Below are 22634 nucleotides of genomic sequence, written 5' to 3'. Positions count from 1 at the left end.
GAAATGTAATGTCAAATCCCTTTTACAGTAGTTTATATATAAACTGTATCATGTCCTGCAGGTATGTGCGTTTCCTGAAGGACCTCCTAGAGTCTGCGGAGCAGCACTTCATGGTGGGCTACCGAGTGCATTATTACATCTTTACAGATCTCCCGGATGAGGTTCCCGCGGTAACACTGGGTGAGGGGCGTCAGCTGAAAGTGATAAAAACAGCAAGCATGAACCGCTGGCAGGAAATCTCGCTACGCAGGATGGAGAGGATTGAGAATCTCATCCAATATGAACTCATCAACAAGGTAGACTACATTTTCAGCCTCGACGTCGACTCCAAATTCTATGCTCACTGGGGGGCGGAGTCTCTGGGTGACCTTATCGGAGTGCTGCATGCCTGGTTTTTTGGAAAATCTCGGGAACAGTTCACTTACGAGCGGCGTCCCGAATCTCAGGCTTACATCCCTTTAGACAAAGGAGACTACTACTACGGAGGGGCCGTGATCGGAGGACGCCCCGAAAAAGTGCTCAAACTGGTGAAGACGTGTCGCATGCAGCTGGATGTAGACCGAGCCAATAAGATCGAAGCAGTTTGGCAGGAAGAGTCTCACCTGAACAAGTACTTCCTGTACAACAAACCCACCAAGTTGCTCTCACCTGAATACCTGTGGGATGACCAAAAAAAGAGACCCAGCTTCATGAAAGTGGTGCGTTTCTCACAGGTGGTCAAGAACTACGCTGAGATTCGACCCAACCCTTAACGCACAACGTGCCTCAGCAGGACAGTACAGGTTTTCACCAAATAAACATAAGAGTTTTTCTTGCTGTCACTCACCTTTCTTGTTGGTGTGATTCCTGGATGTGATACCAAATCTGTCAATAGCATGTTACTGCATGATGTTCAGCAAACATTCCTGCAAGGTTTCTTCACAATAGTTTTCATTCATTCTTGAGTGTAAGATACATTCTCAGATTTTTGCAGATATCTAGAATAGAACCTTACACTTACTCTTTCTCCTGTGATGTTGCTTTTATCCAAGAATTCTTTGAACAAGAAATAAATATTGAGTAACTGAAAATAATATAAAATGTGGCCAAAGGTTTTGTGAATTTTTGTTCTGCTTATGAAACTGATCTTGAAGAAACTTTATAGCTGGCTATCTCACGCTGGCTATCTCACGCTGGCTATCTCACGATTTAAATGTTCATGGACTTAAAATTCTTTCTTTTAATCTTCATTTGATGGTTCATATTTAATATTTAAACTCTTTATTGAATTTGTATTGAATCACTGCTATATACGCTGACAAGGTCACTAAGCCTCATGCATTAATACTTTTGAACTTAAAGGTTTCTGTATATCTTTGAGGGGTAAGAATGTTTTGCTGGTTGCCTTGATACAATAAAACTAGAAATTCTAATTCAATGTCTTCAAGTGTGAGATGTCTTGAAATGTACACAATGAATGCCATTACTTTTCATAAGCCTGAAATATTTGATGATTTGTTAATGAAAAGGTGACAGAACCTGACCGGATCCTGTGATGACATTCAGCAAAAATATATATTACGTGAGCTTAGGATGAATCCCTTGAGCTGTGAGATACTGCATTATCATTATTCACACTACAGCTTTTGTTTGTGATGATCTAATATGCGTCATGTTCACATGTCCATTTATCAGAACCAGATCTAACAGGGAAATGTACAGGATTTGTGACGGTTTGTGTGCTCAAACAGGTTCTGTTTTTTTTTTATTTCAGACAATGGCTCATTGCACAAAAACACAAAAGTGTGCTGCATGTCACCGGATACTTTTGAGAAAACAAAAACTGCTGCGAAAAAGTAAGTAAAAAATGGGCTAAAAGATGGGATAGGGTTCTTTTCAACACACAAAACTGCTGTATATAATCCCACTTCAAGTTAACGTACCCAAAACATTTTTTTCAAGCTTATGAAAAATCAGAAGAAAAAGTGAAATTATGTAGAATATTACTTTAGAATTGACATGTCTAAAACCCTGCAGTGGATAGTGAGGACAGCGGAGAAGATCATTGGGGTCTCTCTTTCCTCTATCGTGGACACTTACACCACACGCTGCATCCGCAAAGCCAAAAGCATTGTGTATGACCCCACACACACCTCACACACACTCTTCACCCTCCTGCCGTCTGGAAAAAGGTACCAAAGCATTCGAACAGACTGTGTAACAGTTTCTTCCCACAAGCCATCAGACTTCTCAATAACTGAACTGTACTATACTGAGCACAACATACACACACATCATCTGTATGGACTGCACAGAACCTCAAAAACACACACACTGACACATCAAACTGTTTACATGCTGCTTACAATACATCAAACTGTTTCCCTGCTGTTTTGCACACTTTTCTGCTGTTTTGCACAAACCGTCCAACATTTAGACCGTTTTTGCACAATTCTATATATTATCTCAAGGATCTGCTGCTAAGAAACTGTGTTCATTCTAATGTTACTGCACGAAATATTGTTTGAACATTCAGTATTCACATACAGTATTTACACTGGTCGGTCAGCGCTGTTTCTGTAACTGTTTATTGTCTTGTGTATTGTATTTTTTGTACTTTTTGTATTGTCTTGTAACTTTTTGTCTACACTGTCTTTTGTCCTGAGCTGTCTTGTCTGTCTTGTCCTGCACTGTTTGCACCAGGTTGCACAGTTGCACTTTATGTGTCTAGGACTACTGTAACTTACATGTCCTTAGCCCTGTCTTTGTTTTATGGAGCACCTTGATCCTGGAGAAATGTTGTCTCATTTCACTGTGTACTGCAACAGCTATATATGGTTGAAATGACAATAAAAGCTTCTTGACTTGTTTTTTGTTATTTATTTAAAAGGATATATTTGAGTTATTCGAGTTGCCTTTTTGCCAAGAAAGTAAAACCTCCTATCAGGTAAAGGGCTAACTTGAAATGTAATGATTGTATTTGAAAGTTTTTTGCATGAATTTAAAAGTGTGGGATATTGATTTGTGTAATTTGTGTAATATTCCTCCTGGAATTTTTTCCAAACTTTTTTTTTTGCACTCACCCTGTGGAAAAAGAGAAAAAAATGCAAATTGAATTCTGCTGAATTTGGTTGTAAATCACACACAAACTTACAGCATTTTTCCGACATACTGACTCACGTATATAATCCACATTAGATACAGAAATAATTACTTCAGAAAAATGAGTTATTTTGTATAATTTAAAGTATAATTAAAGAATAATTTATTTAAATAATTTTCCGATTTTAATTCCCAAAAATTCACCAGCATAATGGGGTATAATGCAGTTCCAGAATCCTTATTCGTATCAGATTGTTTATACCTAAAGTTTACACAACTTTATTTATTTATTATTATTATTATTATATAGCTATTTTCAACACCTGAACCATATGCCCTATCTAATGCATGCGACAGAGTAATAAAAATTATTTGATTCAAAATAACATGATTTCTCAAGTTATAAAAACAACAAAAACAGTCATTTAATATCTCTTCTGTTCTGTTCTGCTTATTTCACAGATACACCAGAGCGGATATCTCCACTCTCTGGAACATGCAACATTTCATCATCATGCACATATTTTGTTTTACTAACAATGGAGCAAGATTGTTTAATTCCACTGATTTAAAATGACCGGACACGTCAACAACGTTGTAGTGTTCTTGTGCAGTGTGTTGGAACGCTGACTAAACACAGAGTTAAACCGTAGCCAATGAAGACAGAGTCGTAGTAAGATTTACCATTTACTGTCACGCTCTCATTTACATTGTACGGTGAAAACTGTAATAAGACAAAACAACAATATTCAGAGTCTTGGCTAACATTGCATTATAAATTAACAAAGACAAACTACTATTTGCTATTAGCATCGCTAAAGCTTAAACAGGGTGGTTACAACCATTTTTATTGGCACATAAAACATCGCCTTTTAGAACAAATAATCCCTAATATATGATCTTTAACATGTGTGATATCGTATTAATTAACTTACGGCATTGCCTCTATGATGCTTTTAGTGGATGCGCTGGATACTATAAAGTGCACACCATGCCGGTTTCATTGCAAGATTGAGAACTGAGCGCTAACCGGAAGTGACGAAACAGGAAGAATATTTATAGAAGAATATTTAAAGCAAATATTTAAACATTAAAGTCCTTACAGGACAACACACTCCCCGCCTGACCTATGTAAGGTCACTATGAACTTGTAAGAGTGCTAAACCTTAGTCCCTAGATCAGTCTTTCGGTAGAAGAAGGACGACCTCTACAATTGGCCTTAGAAAGGTTTTTATATTGCCTTGGTCAGTCGTGGTGACTTCAACCTTTCTTACATGGCCATCCTTTCCAGGAAATATGGCTGAAATTCTGGCCATGGCCCAACAGTTGCGAGATGTCTGCTTGTCGCTGAGCAGAACCAGATCTCCCACTTGTAGGTTTCTGCGAGGTACCGTCCATTTTGGCCTGTGTTATAAGCAAGGTAAATATTCCCGTCTCCAGCGGGTCCAGAACTGGCTTGCGAGAGCCTGAACTTGTCTCCATTGTTTTGCGTACAAGTCCTTGTCCGTAAAGTCTCCGGGAGGAGGCGGAACTCCTGTCTTCTGTGTGAGGAGCATTGATGGTGAAAGTATGAATGGCTGTTCTGGGTCTGCAGACAGGGGTAGGAGTGGTCGTGCATTTATGATAGCAGTAACTTCTGCCATTAGTGTGCAAAGAACTTTGTGGGTTAAACGTGTTTTCAGCTGGAGAAACATTGAATCTAGGATTCTTCTGGCAATGCCTATCAGGCGCTCCCACGAGCCTCCCATGTGAGAACTATGAGGTGGGTTGAATTCCCAGCTGCATCCTTGCTCGCTGAGGTACTTCTGCACCACTTTGTCCATTCCGAGCTCCTTACACGTTCCAATGAAATTGGTACCGCAATCGGAATGCGGTGGTTTCACAGGGCCTCTGAGTGCAAAGAAGCGCCTGAGAGCATTTATGCAACTCGACGTGTCCATTGATTCAACGACCTCGATGAGGACTGCTCTTGAACTCATGCAGCAGAACATGATGGCCCACCGCTTGCTCACCGCCTGTCCTCCTCTGGTGCGTCTGCTTGTGACAGACCAGGGTCCAAATACGTCGAGCCCCACATATGTAAAGGAAGGGCAGACCTTTAGACGTTCAGGTGGCAGGTTTGACATGTTGTTCTTCCAACTTTGCGACAGGTTATGCATTTGTGAAGTACTGAATTAATAAGTGACTTGCCTCCCAGGATCCACAGTCCTGCTGCTCTGATAGCTCCTTCTGGCAGTTGACGGCCTTGATGTTTCACTTGCTCATCGTGATGTCGAATGAGCAGTAATGATATGTGGCTATCTTTGGGGAGAATTATTGGTTTCTTTTCTGTAGTTGCAAGCTCAGAGTACTTTAGTTGTCCTCCAACACAAATTAAGTTGTCCTCCAAGATTGGACTGAGTTTCCTTAAGTGACTACTTTTGGGTACGGCTTGGTTACCTTGGAGGGCCATCAGTTCTTTTGCAAATGTAGCCCTTTGTGTTGCTTTAAGGATAACATTCCTTGCTTGGTTAATTTCATCTGGAGTACGGGGTAAGTCACATCTGTGCCAACCTTTGCATTTGCTGTGTTGGTTGGTGTGATTGTAGGATTTTACCATGTGAACTAAAAATAATATTCCTCTTAATAGAGAGGTGAAGGTGGAGAACCGTTTGAATTGGTTAGAGTTAAACTCTGGTTCTTTCAGGTTAGTAACATGTTTGTACTTGCGGTCGTATTACTGATTCTCATTTTCGGGTTCAATTAGTTCGAACATCTCAGTTGTTTGTGTCTTTTTTGGAGGTGGCTGACGCAGGAAGGAGGGACCTGAAAACCATGAACTCTTTGCCAAGCATAGTGCAGGTAAAAATCGTGATGCATGATCTGCAGGGTTTTCTTCTGTGCGCACATAGTGCCACTGCTCAGGTTTCGAAGACTGATGGATGCGTTGAACTCTGTTGTGGACATACACATAGAATCATTTTGACTCATTGTAAATGTAGCCGAGCACCACTTTGCTGTCGGTAAAGAACTTTATATAATTTAGCTCCAGATCCAGCTCATCCTTAATGAGATCTGCCATCTCTACTGCTAAGACAGCAGCGCAGAGCTTGAGCCTTGGGATTGTAGGTTCAGACAGGGGTGCTAATTTTGCCTTGCCCATGACGAATCCTACTTCTACTTGCCCATCTTTCTGAAGTGCTTTCAGATATGCCACAGCACCTATGGCCTTGGTAGATGCATCTGAGAATACACACAAAAAAAAACACTAGTGAGGTTGTTGTGTATGTATGTGGAACATGGAGCTGATCTAGGTCTTGGAGAGAATCTTTCCAGGCTTGCCATTTGCTTAATTTTTTTCTCAGAGAGAGGTGTGTCCCAGTCAGGCTGTTCAGAGGTAAGTTCTCTGAGAAGGGCTCTTCCCTGGATCGTGACGGGTGCCAGCAGACCCGAAGGATCAAAAACACTGTACAGTGGAGAGGACACCACGCCGGGTGACTGGTTTGGTAATTGTCGATGCAGAGTAAGCGAATGTGTCGGTCGTGATCTCCCATAGCAGACCTAAACTCCGTTGTGTGGGCGAAGTTTCTCCACTCAGGTCTAGGTCCTTGATTACTGGGGCACAATCTTCTGGCGGAAAAGCTTCCATAACTGTCTGAGAGTTCGATGCAAACTTGTGCAAACAGAGGCTTGACTCAGCTAGTGAGGCCTGTGTTCTTTGGAGCAAGTCAATTGCCTCAGCTTCGGATGGTACAGATAAACAATCATCAACATAGAAATGTCTCTCCACGAACTTGACTGTATCGGCACCATGCTCCTGTGCACCTTCTCTGATGGCTCTCCGCAGTCCATAAATGGCCACAGCAGGAGATGGTCGATTACCGAAGACATGGACCTTCATTCGATACTCAATAATTTCCTTGTTCACATCATTGTCCTTGTGCCATAGAAAAAGGAGAAAGTTACGATGATCTTCATGCACCAAGAAACAATGGAACATCTGCTGAATGTCCGCTAGGATTGCAACCTTCTCTTTCCGAAAGCGTAGCAGGACGCCAACAAGAGAGTTATTGAGGTCGGGCCCTGTGAGGAGCACATCATTGAGAGAGATGCCGGAGTATCGAGCACTGGAATCAAAGACCACCCTGATCTGATTGGGTTTTTGGGGATGATAAACCCCCGAATGTAGGAAGGTACCAGCATTCATCCCCTTCTTTCAGTGGTGGCGCTACCTCAGCATGTCCATTGTTAAAGATCCTTTCCATGAATTCCACATACTGTTGCTGCATCTCAGGTTTTCTTTTCTGAGTTTGTTGCAGACTTGTTAAACGATTAACGACTTGCTCCTTATTGTTTGGCAATGGCTTGTGTGGTTCTCTAAACGGTAGGGGGGCCACCCAGCTGTCATCATCGCTTCTATAGACGCTTGTGTCCATTACTTTTAGAAAGGCTATGTCCTCAACAGATGGAGCAGGTTTGCTGTCGTCCTCGGTTCCTCTGAACACTGTCTCTCCAAGTGTCTTCTCAGTTGATTTGGTGGATGTGTTCCCACTTTGGGAAAAAAAATTGAATATAACTTTCTAGCACATTGGTCTTGAATGTGTTGACCGTTGGCCTATGTGCATTACCTAGGCACACTTCTATTACTACCCAGCACAGGTCCAGTCATTGGGCAAAAGGGGCGTTGTTTGGTCCGTTGACCTGCTGCCTGACCTTGTGAGCCCTTATCACGTCTCTCCCCAATAGCAAAAGTATTTCTGCTTTCGGTTCTAGTTCTGGAATGTGCTTGGCTATGTGACGGAGATGAGGCTGGGAAAGAACTGCACTTGGCGTAGGAATCTCAGCACGATTGTTCATGATCTCATGACACTCAATAAGTGGTGGAAGAGAGATGAGAACCTTTCCATCCAGGGACTCAACCTGGAATCCTTCAGCTTTCTTGCCAGATGTTTCGATTATGCCAGAGCAGGTTCTGAGACGATACGAGAATTGTTCACTCTCCACATTGAACTGCTCGAAGAATTCTGGTCTGGCTAATGAACGATTGCTCTGGTCGTCCAGAATTACATAGGCTTTGATGGCTATGTCCTTGGAACCCTTTGGGAACAGCATTACGAGGCAGATTTTTGAGCATGAGCGGCTCCACTGACCTGGACCACAAACTTCTGTACAGCTTATACTGACAACGGCCTGGTTAAAGTTATCATCTTCCTCCCCGCCATTCTCTTGTGACGGTGATGGAGTCTTGACTACTTGTGGTGATGGGCCAGGGTGCATGGCCGCATCGTGATTGGTGCTACCGCATTCAGAGCATTTTACGTAAGACTTACATTCCTTGGTGAGGTGAGAAACTGAAGAACAGCATTTGAATCATATGCTTTGCTCTTTGAGAAAGGCCTTTCTTTCGTCTAAGAGTTTGTTTCTGAATGTCCTGCATTTTTTCAAGGGGTGTGGTTTGTTGTGTAATGGACAGATTTTGTTAGGGTCGTCACTGGCTGCACGCACATCTGTTTTGTGAACTGTGATGGCTTTGTTAGTTTGGAAACTCTTCACAATGGTTCTGTCTGGTATTGCAGTTGTTGTAGCACTGCTTTGATGCATAAAGCTAGGGTCGTTTCGCTCCTTGCTTCAAAGCACACAAAGTTGCAGAAATACTCAAAGGGAGGAAAGCGCCCATAATTTTGTTCTTTCTAGCATGACCCGGAAGTCACCCACTTGTCTTGAAGCCCATATGGGAGCTTATCTACAACTGGTGCAATTCCACGTGAAGTATCAAGGTATGACAGACCTGTGAGATAACCATCCTCTTTAGCACCTTGGATTTCCATAAGCAAATCCGCTAGTTCACGTAATTTGATGTGGTCTTTAACTGAAATCCTAGGAAAACTGTCCAATCTCTAAAACAATGACCTTTCGATGATTTCTGGTGCAGCATAGCACTCATGTAGTCTCTCCCATGCTTTGTGTAAAGCAAGACCGGGGTTACTGACGTGCACTGAGCGGCCAGATTCTTTTCCTAGCCATTTAGTCATGAGGTCCAGTTCCTGGGTTGCTGTGAGGTGAACTTCACGAGCAGCACTGGTGAATGAGGAATACCATGACCGATAGTTTTCAGGCTTATCATCAAATAGGTAAAGCCCTGAACTAACAAGGTCTCGTCTGGCTAAATACTGTGCCAGAGACTCTACCTGATGTGGCGTGCTAGACGGAGGAATGTATTGAGGGACACAAGGCTTAACAGGTACATTCATGATGGGGCTGGTCCTCCCAACTTCGGACTTAATCACACCTTCAGACAGATTAGATAGGTTTGTTGCAGGTAAGTGTATACTGTCAGCTTTTTGAGACTTTGGCTTATGTTTGATAGATTGAGCATGTGAGGTATCTTTCACAGCTAAACTCAATGTTACAAAGCTGTTATTTGAGCCAGCTTGAAATGGAGGAGTGACGGACAAAGGTAATAGAAGTGGAGGTGGAGAATGATCCTGAAGGTTATTTTGAAAATTTACATATTTACTGGTGCGTTCAATTTTAGCTTCCTCTGCTACAGATCCACCCCTTTCTACTGCATGCTCTGCTAATCCAGCATCCATTCAGTGCCTCTACTTCGGCTGCATCAGCTTCTCGTTGCAGTGTTAACACTTCCAACTCAGTGTATAATCTTACTGTTTCCATCTGACTTTGAGCTTCCCTTGTGTCCTTTTCCATTTTAAGTTTAGCCTCCTGGCTAGCATATGATGCTCTCACTTTGGCGGTCTCAGCTCTGGCCCGTGCATGGGCCACGCTCGCTGATGAAGAAGATGACTTGCCACTTCTTGCACTGCAGAAAGACATCTTGCTGATCGTAGCCATCTTAACCACTTTAGCATCAAATTATGCCTTTTCACTGTAGTGTTCTCGTGCAGTGTGTTGGAACGCTGACTAAACACAGAGTTAAACCGTAGCCAATGAAGACAGAGGATTTACCATTTACTGTCACTCTCTCAATTACATTGTACGGTGAAAACTGTAATAAGACAAAACAACAATATTCAGAGTCTTGGCTAACATTGCATTATAAATTAACAAAGACAAACTACTATTTGCTATTAGCATTAAACAGGGTGGTTACAACCATTTTTAATGGCACATAAAACATCGCCTTTTAGAACAAATAATCTCTAATATATGATCTTTAACATGTGTGATATCGTATTAATTAACTTACGGCATTGCCTCTATGATGCTTTTAGTGGATGCGCTGGATACTATAAAGAGCACGCCATGCCCGTCATTGCAAGATTGAGAACTGAGCGCTAACCGGAAGTGACGAAACAGGAAGTAGCAAAACCGGAAGTGACATCGCATAAAACGAACAATATATTTTTACAAATTAAGTAGATAAAGTAATTATAAACTTTACATTTTTTATAGAAGAATATTTATCAAAAATATTTAAAGCAAATATTTAAACATTAAAGTCCTTACAGGACAACACAAACGTCATAACATTAGCTAACATTAGCTAGTCCGACAGTAACGGGTTAAACACAGGGCTGTCAAGTGTCATTGAGAGTGACAGTCACTCATTTCGGGTTTTTTTCACGCTCTCCCGCCACACATCGTATTTCTCACGCAGAAAATCTTTTTGACTATTTATCACATATTTAATATGTCCACACCGCTGTCTCTATGGAACAGGGCAGTAATCAAAGTGTGGGCATTCACTAAATTCCAGGGGTTTCGTTACCACGACGCCTGACACTTATCAGCCAATCAAAAAAAAGGCTGCACAATAGCCAATCAGAAAATAGCACTATAGTATATGGATAACATTTAATGCAACAACCAATAATAATAAAAAAAAAACATTCATTAGAGAGGGTATTTTCGATGGTCAGTTGAAACAGCTTGTCTCTGGACGGGACATTGTCCTCAATCATGACCCTAAAAATGGCTGGGCTTGAGCCGAACAGTTTTAAATAAGAGCAACATTACAAATGATAAAGGAGTCCAAAAATTCAAGAAACACTTACAATAAACAACACCAGTCATAATCTCTCTCTCTCTCTCTCTCTCTCTCTCTCTCTCTCTCTCTCTCTCTCACACACACACACACACACACACACACAAATTAATAAATGGAAATTATATTTATTCAATTAAATTGCGGTAAGTGATCCTTACCAAATACAACACCACCACCACCCCCCCCCCCATTCTTATTTTGTTTTGTTTTTTTTAGGTGGGGGGCGGTATGCTTGCCTGTCTTTAAAACTTGAGAGCCCTGTAAAATATCATTTATAAAAGCTTATAAAGTAAGCTAACTTCACAAGATTTCTAAATCATATTCACAAAGATAATGTGACATAATTTTGCTAATGATTGTGTAGCAGAGCGGTAGGGGACAGAATGTAACAATTCTAAGTTTGAGCATTATAAAACGCCACAAAAGGCCCCTAGGGGCACAACATTCGACTACGCCACCCCTTATGAGGGGAAAAGTCCCAAAAGGAAACAGGTTCGTTACCTAATGGTGAGCAAGAGATGAGGGCACGAGAATAACACAATAAATCTTTATTTTTACAGTTGTGAGGATTAAGATTCTCAAAAGAAAATGGAAAATCTTCAGTCACTAAACACAAAATCAAATGGACAGAACACAAAACATATACTTAAAATAACCAGGGGTCTCATTTATAAAGTGTGCATACACACAAAACGTGCGTACGCCAGTTTTCGCGCAATGGTTGTGATCTATAAAAAACAAACTTGACGGGAAAATGTGCGCACCTTTAAGCAAACATTGAGACGTGCGTACGCACATTCTGGAGACAAAGGGAATTGGCGACACAGATGGTGAGGTCGTGAACTGAAGTTTAGATTGTAGAAAATTCATGCGAGAAGAACAATTATAAGAATTAATGACATTTAATTTTCACTCCATTTCATACGTTATATCCACATTATCATGAAGATTAAATCCAACAGTTATTTGTGCTGATCGTTTTAGGCTATATACGTCTAGTAAAATCCAAACGTAATTCAAAATGTATTAAAAATATAATAATAATAATAATAATAATAATAATAATAATAATAATAATAATAATGATAATAATAATAATAATCAGCGCTACTCCGTCCAGGGTGTATCCTGCCTTGATGCCCAATGACGCCTGAGTATAGGCACAGGCTCCCTGTGACCCGAGTAGTTCGGATAAGCGGTAGAAGAAGAATGAATGAAATAGATACTCAGCGCTGCCTTACAGTCACATTGTCCACAACGGGAGCGCAGGAGGAGATGGCGCGACTACATGTGATACAGAATAGCATGAAATACCCTTTTATTAGAGAACTGCAGAGCACAGTGTAAAAACTAAATATTTCCCTTAATTTACAAATATCATAAAATGTCAAAGTCTGCAAATACAGTCATGAAGCACAATCGCTACTCATCATCATTCCTAACTGTTATGGTGTTCCTTACAAAACCGTCATGAAGAAGCATGTGTTCAGTATAACATTTTCGTCTTAAATTTTCGCCCACAAATTAATTCTGTGATTTTGTCAAGGTGTTAACGATCAGTCTAATTGCTAGAAACATATAAATCCTCCGGTGACCCGGGTATGTAATGCTTCATGATGGCACTGCTGGCACTGTTGGAGGATTACACCAATGGCAGAATAAGGAGAGAACGAGTTTTCAGGGACCATGATATTTTCCTGGCCCATTATGATGACTGGCTAATAAGCCGATTTAGATTCCCTAGAGCTGTGCTCTTAGATCTATGTGTTGAATTTGTTCCAGTATTAGAGAGGGCAACACGCAGGAACCATGCCATCCCAGTCCAAATACAAGTCCTCACCACTCTGGTGTTTTTGGCAACCGGCTGATTCCAGCGGGAATTGGCAGACAGGTAAATTATTTATATATAAAAAAAACTATAAGTAATCCTCAACTTTGTGTCTAAGACCTTTTTTGTATATGAAATAATTCTATTGGAATCTATCATCTCACCCTATAGATCTGGTATATCACAGCCGTCCCTGAGTGCCATAATAACTGTCGTTTTGAATGGTATACTTAATATGGGTAGTCGATACATCAGGTTCCCATACACTGTGCGAGAACAGGCCGAAATTAAAATGCAATTTGCAGCAATGTCTGGTTTCCCAAATGTAATCGACGCAATTGACTGCGCTCATGTTGCTATAAGGGCACCATCTGAAAATGAATCTGCTTATGTTAATAGAAAGCATGTGCATTCTAAAGCAAATAGTTGGTTCAACACACGATTCCTTTATCTTGACACAAAACAGTGTAGGGAACAGACTAAATTCAGGCGTAGTACGTGATGGCTGGCTTCTTGGTGAGTTTAACAATATTAAAAAGTAGAAAATGTAACAATTTTGTTTTTAATATAATTATGACAATGTTGCTTTTATGTATAATTATACGATATATATATATATATATATATATATACTATAAAAATATATATATACTATAAAATATACTATAAAATATACTATACTATAAAATATACTATAAAATATAATTATAACCTGCAGGCGACAGTGGCTACCCCTGAGACGCTGGCTCCTCACCTTAAACACGCAGAGTGCAGAGGAAACTCATTATAACAAGGTCCACTCTCGTGCCCACGCAGTGATTTGCATTGACTATTTATGGTTAAAAATGGCCGTGTACAGGGCGGGATTTGAGGCTGGTTCACGTACGCACATCTGCGGGTGATCTGTGATTTACAAAGGGAACATTGCTTACAGGTGTGCGTACGCACGGTTTTATAAATCGGATTTTTTTTGGCGTACGCCATTTTTGGCTTTTGGGCGTACGTAAACATTTAGTAGGGATCATACGCACAGTTTTATAAATGAGACCCCAGGCCTTTCAAGATCAAGAGGAGATAACCCATGACCCAGTTACAGCACAGTGTCAAGCTACACAACTCACACGTGTGGAAGTTACACATCAAACACAGCACACAGTGTAAAAGCCACCCCCAATAGGTACAGCAATTATTTCCTCCCCCTCGAAGACGACCCACCAAACACAAGTATAACACAAGTATATCAAAAGTAAACTCAAACAAAAAGAATTAAATGCAAAGACAAATCAACATTCCAAAACAAAACTTCCTCTCGATTTATCTGAAATACTCACAATACAAGTCAAACAAAATAACAAAACTAATCAGTAATGAAACCAAATAGCCCCGACTCAGAGGGGCAAAAGACCTACTTAATGACAGTATGAGGTGGTATCGATTGACGATAGTTAGTACATGCAGATTTACTAGATTTTACTATCACTAATACAGATTTTGTACATACAAATTTAATAGTGCATACTTCAAACAAACAAAATACACAGAGAGCAGTGCTAAAACAAGTAACATCAAATAAATAAAAACAACAAAACTAAGACATCGACTACGTGACTTGTGGTTGAACGCCACAGTAGAGGGAAGAGTTGACGTAAAACAAACACGGAGCTGCCGACTAAAATACCGGTACACAGCGTGAAGCCCCGTTGTGGCGAGTTGGAGTCAGAGCGACCCACAAAGTTATTCTCAGAGGCAAAACAGCAGCGTGGTCATACCCATGGACTTGACTCTCTCATCCCTCAGAAAGTGGTTGGTCAACCAGATCAACCAGCGATTAGCAGTTATAACTCTCACTAAACGCAATCATTTTCACTAGACTGACTTTTCTGGTTTACAAACTGGATGCCAACCCACACTGAGATAGCAGACAGCCCACACCAACAACAGCGGGACAATATTGTCCTGGGGGGAAACAATGAATGGGGTCCCACGAGAGGGCGGTGCCAGCAATGACGCATAGCCAGTTAACACAAAACTTGCCTTTATATAATTTATTCACTTATCACGTGACCCAACAAGCAATTAGTCTCATTCACTCTGCTACACTTGTTATATAGTTACACTAAGCTAAAAGCTGTTAAATGTCCAGAATCTTCCCTGTTAGCGATGTTATGATCAAATGTCTTCACAGAATAACTGAAGGTTCCTCAGTCTACCTTTGTGTGCAGTCTTAAAGCTATATTTGAGGATTATTCAAAAACACTGTTAAAATTTCCCACAATCTGTTTATTTGTAGTGAAATAAAAACAACAGCTGTGTTCAGGTTCTTTAACTTTACCAAATGGAATTGTTCTGATCTTATGAATTCCCATCAGTTGACAAAGCTCTTTAATAGTCTCTGACTCAAAGTCAGCTCCCTGGTCACTTTTCAGGGATAGCATATGGGACTATGAAATTCTCCCAAAGAGCTTTAGCCACACAGTACATGACTTCAGATTGGGAGTAGGAACAGCGACCGCATACTTGGTAAAGAAATCGAGCTGGAGTTGTAAAGTCCTGAGTTTTGTGATCTCAGAGAGCGTGAAGGATTGTAACGTGTTAGAAGACTAGCTAGATACATGGGAGCTAAACCATTAAGAGCCTTGTAAGTGAGTAGCAGCAGTTTGTAATCAATTCTAAACTTAACAGGTAGCCAGTGTAGAGATGATAAAATTGGGATTATGTGATCATATTTTCTTGTCCTATTGAGAACTCTGGCAGCTGCATTTTGGACTAACTGAAGCCTATTTATTAAAGATGCAGGACAACCATCTAGTAACACATTACAATAGTCCAGTCTAGAGGTCATGAAGGCATGAACTAGCTTCTCAGCATCAGATACAGACAGGATGTTTCTCAGCTTGGCAATATTTCTAAGGTGAAAGAAGGCTGTTTTTGTGGTATGGGTGATATGATTTTCAAAAGACAAGTTACTGTCTAATAAACACCGAGGTCTTTCGCTGTCAAGCTACTAGAAACAGTACATCCCTCTAAATGGAAGTTAAATTGTGAGAGTTTCTGTGTGCTGGTTTTTGGACCTATAAGTAGTATTTCTGTCTTATCAGAGTTTAACAACAGAAAATTGCAACTCATCCAGTCTTATATCTCTCTAAGGCATTGAGTTAATATGGACATTTTGGCTATTTCATCTGGTTTTGATGAGATATATAACTGTATGTCATCAGCATAGCAGTTGAAACTAATCGCATGTATTCTAATGATGTTCCCTAATGGAAGCATGTATATCGAGAATTGCGTTAAGGTATTTTTTAAAATAAAAAATATGCCCTCCTTCTGTTTTTGATAGAAACTGCTACACCTAAACCGATCCCACTTTATGCTTAAATGACACTTCTGAAAGACGCCTTTGTATAACATCTCTTGCAGAAAGAGCTTTGGAGGAATTATTCAACAGCATTCATGAAGTGTGCACATACAGCTGTGTAGCACAGTAGCTGAAGCTAATGTATAGAACTATTAAATACCTATTTGCATTTGAGTTAACATAAGCAGTTTGTAGGTGATGGAGGCAGTAAGCACTTAATAAAGGCAAAGAAAATGAATGAAAATGAATTCAAAGCGATTATCATAGCTTCAAGCACCCCTCATTAGAAATTCAACAACAAGGTCCGTGACGTCGCTCGGTATGGCGTAACCGGGGCCCCACCCTGGATTCAGGCCTGGTGGCCAGGTCTTATTCCACAGGGCCTGGCCGGGCTCAACCCGAAGGAGTGATGTGGGGCCGATCTCCAGTGGGCCCACCACCTGCAGGAGGAACCGTAAGGGGCCAGTGCATTGTGGAATGGGTGGCAGTCGAAGGCGGGGAATATGGAATATGGCTCTAGGGACATGGAATGTCACCACGCTGGGGGGGAGGAGCCTGACCTCGTGCGGGAGGTTGAGAGATACCGAATAGAGATAGTTGGGCTCGCCTCCATGCACAGCTTGGGCTCTGGAACCCAACTCTTCAAGAGAGGCTGGACTCTTTACTACTCTCGAGTTGCCCACGGTGAGAGGCGGCGGGCTGATGTGGGCCTGCTCATAGCCCCCCAGCTCAGCCACCATGTGTTGGAGTTCACCCTGGTGAATGAGAGGGTCGTTTCCCTGCGCCTTCGGGTCGGGGATAGGTCTCTCACTGTTATTTGCGCTTACGGGCCAAATAGCAGTGTGGAGTACCCGACCTTCTTGGCATCTCTAGGAGGGTGATGGAAAGTGCTCTGACCGGGACTCAGTTGGTCTACTGGGGGACTTCAGCACTCACATGGGCACCTGGTGTTCTGTTATTGGACTTCTGTGCTAGTCACAGTTTGTCCATAACGAACACCATGTTCAAGTATAAGGGTGTCCATCAGTGCACGTGGCACCAGGACACCCTAGGTTGGAGGTCAATGATCGACTTTGTGGTTGTTTCATCTGACCTCCAGTCATATGTCTTGGACACTTGGGTAAAGAGAGGGGTGGAGCTGTCAACTGATCACCACCTGATGATGAGTTGGATCCGATGGCAGGGGAGGAAGTTGGACAGACTTGGCAGACCCAAGCGTACTGTGGAGGTCTGCTGGGAACGTTTGGCAGAGTCTCCTGTCAGAGAGATCTTCAACTCCCACCTCTGGCAGAGTTTCAACCACATCCCAAGGGAGGTTGGAGACATTGAGTCCGAGTAGAGCATGTTCTCCACTTCTATTGTTGACGCAGCTGTTTGGAGCTGTGGCTGTAAGGTCTCCGGTGCCTGTCATGGCGGCAATCCCCGAACCCGGTGGTGGACCCTGGATGTATGGGATGCCATCAAGCTGAAGAAGGAGTCCTATCGAGCCTGGTTGCGGAGGCAAAAACTCGGGTTTGGGAGAAGTTCGGTGAGGCCATGGAGAAGGACTATTGGTCAGCCTCGAAGAAATTCTGGCAAACCGTCCAGCGCCTCAGCAGAGGGAAGCAGTGCCCTGCTCACTGTTTACAGTGGTAGTGGGAATCTGCTGACTTCGACCGGGGACATTCTCGGACAGTGGAAGGAGTACTTCGAGGTTCTCCTCAACCACACCGACATGTCTTCCACTGAGGAAGCAGAGGCTGAGGGCTCAGTTGTGGACTCGTCGATCCCCCTAAGCTGAGGTCACTGAGGTAGTTGAGAAGCTCCTCAGTGGCAAGGCACCAGGGTGGATGAGATTCGCCCATAGTGACTCAAGTCTCTGGATGTTGTGGGGCTGTTTTGGTTGACACGCCTCTGCAACATTGCATGGTGGTTTTGGACAGTGCCTAAAGTCTATGCCAGGGTTCTGGAGAGGAGAATTCGGCCGATAGCCAAACCTCAGATGCAGGAGGAATAATGCGGGTTTCGTCCCAGTCGTGGAACACTGGACCATCTCTATACCCTCGCCAGACTGCTGGAGGGTTCATGGGAGTTTGCCCAACCAGTCCACGTGCTTTGTGGATCTGGAGAAGGCATTCGACTGTGTACCTTGTGGTGACCTGTGGGGGGTGCTCAGGGAGTATGGGGTCCGGGGCCATCTGTTAAGGGCTGTCCGGTCCCTAAATGACCGGAGCAGGAGTTTGGTTCGCATTGCCGGCAGTAAGTCAGACTTGTTCCCAGTGCAGGCCCTTTGCCACCGGTCCTGTTCATTATTTATATGGAAAGGATTTCTAGGCGCAGTCAGGGGCCGGAGGGAGTCCGGTTTGGGGACCACGGGATTTTGTCTCTCTTTTTGCAGATAATGTTGTCCTGTTGGCTTCCTCAAACCTTATCCCGGCCCCAGATAAGTGGTAGAAAATGGATGGATGGATGGATGGATATCATCGCCTGAACAAAAGAAGAGCTAAAGGAAATGAAGCTCTGTACACACAACAGGCTATAGACAATATGACATATAGAATTGTATCTTTTATGTTCATTTTTTTATGTTACCAGTTTTTGTACTGCATATCGACTATTTGATAAGCCTTGATCAATTAACCGGCATAACCTACCAAGTTACATATAAGGAGTATTAGATGGCAAATGAGACAAATAAGACAAATTAAAAGATAATGCATTTCAGTGTTCGCTCTAAAGACTGATATTCTTTATTGCTTGGGTCTCCCTCTGTAAGAAGGTTTCTTGCTAATTCTAAAAAGTTTGTTTACTTGCTGATCATCGAACCTTCGTGTGACATGTAAAGATTCAGGTGAGCCAGCCAGGAGAGCACTAATCCAGACACACCTGTCAAAGGTTGAAAGCAATTGTGTTTCCTTTTGGAAGCTGTTAGGACTGAACATTAAGCTCAGTTGCACAAAGTAGTTCATAACTGAAAATAAGCAAACAAACAAACAAATATTGCATACTCTACTCTCTACTAAATATATGTCTGTAAGTGTCTCTAAATATTTGTCATCATGTGCTGGCTTCCGCAGTAATGTTAATTGTTTCATTAGCACCTTATAGCTTACCTTTTGCACTATTTGCACTAAACTCATTCGTTTTCTACACTGGGTTTCATCTTAATTCAACAACTAATAGCCTTATTTGTCTTAATTATAGATTTAAATCATAAATTTGTCAAATAATAGATTTGATTTGCTGTCTTTCATGAATACCGAATCTTTTGAGTAAAGTGTTCTCACCCAGTGTTCCTGGGGATGACACCTGGATGAAAGCACTTGCTGAAGATGAGCAAATCAATGTTCTAGTAAGTGTGTGATAACCCCAGATGATGTGTTTTGTGTTTTCAGTCATGTGTTGGAGTGCAGACCAACTGTGTGAGTACACACACCAGTGTGTTACTGTTACTCATTTATCTGTACTTTATATACTTTATCTGTTGTTCTTGTAGAGAAGAAAAACATCATGTACAAATGGACTTACTCTTTCCTACAGGGTGAAGGCATGTTCACACACATACACAAACACAGACAGCTCACACTTTCTAAGTTGTGCAGAACATGATTTTCTTTCATTCAACCACAACGATGGTTGAACTTTGCTTGCTGAGATTTATGGCCTTATAAATGCCATCTTGACTGGTAGCACCTTTTCACCCTGGACAGCACTAACTGTCTGGGGTTATAGAACAGGATTATAGAAAATAACCATCAGGGATAGTGTTACAACACCATATTAACCGATTCCAATAAACAAAACAATCTCCAGGGAACTGCATTGTGAAGAGCAGTGCCATGGTCCTGGAGTGACCTGTCTCTCAGTGGTGACTCAGAAACTGAAAAACACTTTATTTTACACTTTATTTTAATAATGAGAATAATAAAAATAATTCATTTATTTTCTAGCTCTGATGCCTGAAAAGTACTGAGTTACCATGAAACACAAAAGGAACAGGAAACCACTCGTAAATGGGCAGAGCTGAAGACAATACTACAGCCAATCACAAGAGCGTTTTACATTTCAGTTCACTTCTCTTGTTCCTCTGTCTTTCTCTCTCACAAACACAAACAAACTCTCGCACCACTCTATTACTGCTAATTATCTATTAACTCTAATTACAATGCACACAAAACAGAATTTATTTCTGTTGTTTACTTTTACCATCGCTTTACTCCTTGGGTATGTCATTATTATTATTATTTATTATTATTATTATTATTATTATTATTATTATTATTATTATTATTTATTTATTTATTTATTTATTTATTTATTTATTTATTTATTTATTTATTTTCATGAACAAATTTAAATCTAAATATAGTAAAAACAAACAAACATTTTTTTTTAAAATGAAACAAGTACTAGTATTTAGGACGAAGTAGGTCTTCGCCGATGGTTTTGAAGTCAGTCAGCAGCTCAGCGGTTCTAACATCTAGAGGAAGTTAATTTCTCCACTTAGGAGCCAGAACAGAGAAGAATCTTAATGCGTAACTACATTAAACCCTGAGAACCAGATTGACAGACCGGTTATTTAAATGTTAATTTCTGTAGAATACATGCTGACTTCCTTATAAGTGTCACACAGACACTCTCCATTTGCCTGATACCCGATAGGGTCAACAGGAAGCAAACACAGAAAACATTTAAATACAGAATTTGCATGAGGGTTATTTTGTATTTGCAGTGAGGCGTCCCTCAGTTGGGCACAATGTTTTGGGTTAAATCTCCAGAAAAATCCTGAGAATGTTTGGAAATGTTCATATCTATGCTGGTGTTTTTAAAGACAGATTAATAACAAACACGGATTTTCTTTTATTTTTCCAAATTTTTGTTTGTGTAATAAATTATATTTTTGTTTTATAAATAATCACATGCACATGTGTGTGTGTGAATGTGTGTGTGTGTGTGTGTGTGTGTACATGTGTGTGTTACTCATCAGGTTCAGTTACTTCAGCTACACTTCCTCCTGGTTTAGGTAAGCTTGGCTGCACTAATCTGCTCCTACTCTGACCCCCTGTGTGTACTTTTCCCTGCGAGGGGCAGGTATTCTCACCTCACCCAGTGTTCTCACCCAGTGATCCTGGGGATGACACCTGGATGAAAGCACTTGCTGAAGCAAATCAATGTTCTAGTACCTGTGTGATAACCCCAGATGATGTGTTTTGTGTTTTCAGTCATGTGTTGGAGTGCAGACTGACTGTGTGAGTACACACACACACACCAGTGTGTTACTGTTACTCATTTATCTGTACTGTATATGTCAAGTCATGTCAATAAGCTTTTATTGTCATTACAACCATATATAGCTGTTACAGTACACAGTGAAATGAGACATACATAAAACAAAGAAAGAGCTAAGGACTTAGTAAGTTAGTCCTAGCCACATAAAGTGCAACCATGCAACCTGGTGGAAACAGTGCAGTACAGGACAGACAAGAGAGACAAAAGACAGTGCAGGACAAAAAAATTACAATACAAAAAAGACAATACAAAAAAGACAATACACAAACAACAATAAACAGAAACAGTGCAGTGTAAATACTGTATGTTCAACAATATTGTGTGCAGTAATACTATAATGAACACAGTGTCATAGCAGCAGGTCCCTGAGATAATGTAAAGTATTGTGCAAAACAGCAAATGACTGAAATGTTAGACAGTGTGTACAGAGATCAAAAAAGTGTGCAAAAACAGCATGTAAACAGGTTGATGGCTGTATTTTGAAAGTGTGTGTATTTGGTGTAGGTCTGTGCAGTCCATAAAGATGATGTGTGTGTATGTTGTGCTCAGTACAGTTCAGTTTCAGTTATTAAGGAGTCTGATGGCTTGTGGGAAGAAACTGTTACACAGTCTGGTCGTGAGGCCCGAATGCTTCTGTACTGTTTTGCAGACGGAAGTAGGGTGAAGAGTGTGTGTGAGGTTTGTGTTGGGTGAAGAGTGTGTGAGGGGTGTGTGGTGTGTGTGAGGGGTGTGTGGGGTGAAGAGTGTGTGAGGGGTGTGTGGGGTCATCTACAATACTGTTGGCTTAGCGGATGCAGCGTGTGGTGTAAATGTCCATGATAGGGTTAAGAGAGACTCCAATGATCTTTTCAGCTGTACTCACTATCCGCTGCAGGGTCTTGAGATCCGAGTGCAGTTCCCAAACCAGACAGTGATGCAGCTGCTCAGAATGATCTCAATGGTCCCTCTGTAGAACATGGTCAGGATGGGGGGAGGGAGATGTGCCTTACTCAGCCTTTGTTAGAAGTAGAGATGCTGCTGGGCTTTCTTGGTGATATAGCTGGTGTTGAGTGACCAGGTGAAGTTCTCTGCTAGATGAGCACAGAGAAATTTGGCTCTCTGTGCTTTTCTGA

General features: G+C 41.4%; 1 protein-coding gene and 1 pseudogene across 6 annotated transcripts in view; one reads left to right on the top strand and one right to left on the bottom strand.

Moving 5' to 3' along the window:
• Positions 1 to 22634, top strand: part of LOC113662878 (histo-blood group ABO system transferase-like) — a 124757-nt gene that overhangs the window by 88172 nt on the left and 13951 nt on the right. For 2 of the 6 annotated variants that reach the window (XM_047809567.1, XM_047809563.1), the window contains exon 2: positions 21227 to 21256. The exons of 2 other annotated variants lie outside the window; for them this stretch is intronic. In XM_047809567.1, coding sequence (XP_047665523.1) covers positions 21227 to 21256 — 30 coding nt within the window. Of the gene's footprint in view, positions 1 to 61; positions 1438 to 21226; positions 21257 to 22634 lie in introns of those variants that run through there. 2 more of the 6 variants (XM_027178046.2, XM_027178048.2) reach the window with 1 other exon arrangement.
• On the bottom strand, positions 3541 to 10355 carry LOC113662879 (annotated as a pseudogene).

Source organism: Tachysurus fulvidraco, chromosome 26 (assembly GCF_022655615.1).
Source record: "Tachysurus fulvidraco isolate hzauxx_2018 chromosome 26, HZAU_PFXX_2.0, whole genome shotgun sequence".
NCBI classification, from domain to species: domain Eukaryota; kingdom Metazoa; phylum Chordata; class Actinopteri; order Siluriformes; family Bagridae; genus Tachysurus; species Tachysurus fulvidraco.
The sequence above is the reverse complement of the archived record's forward strand: the minus strand, read 5'-3'. Positions and strand labels throughout refer to the sequence as shown.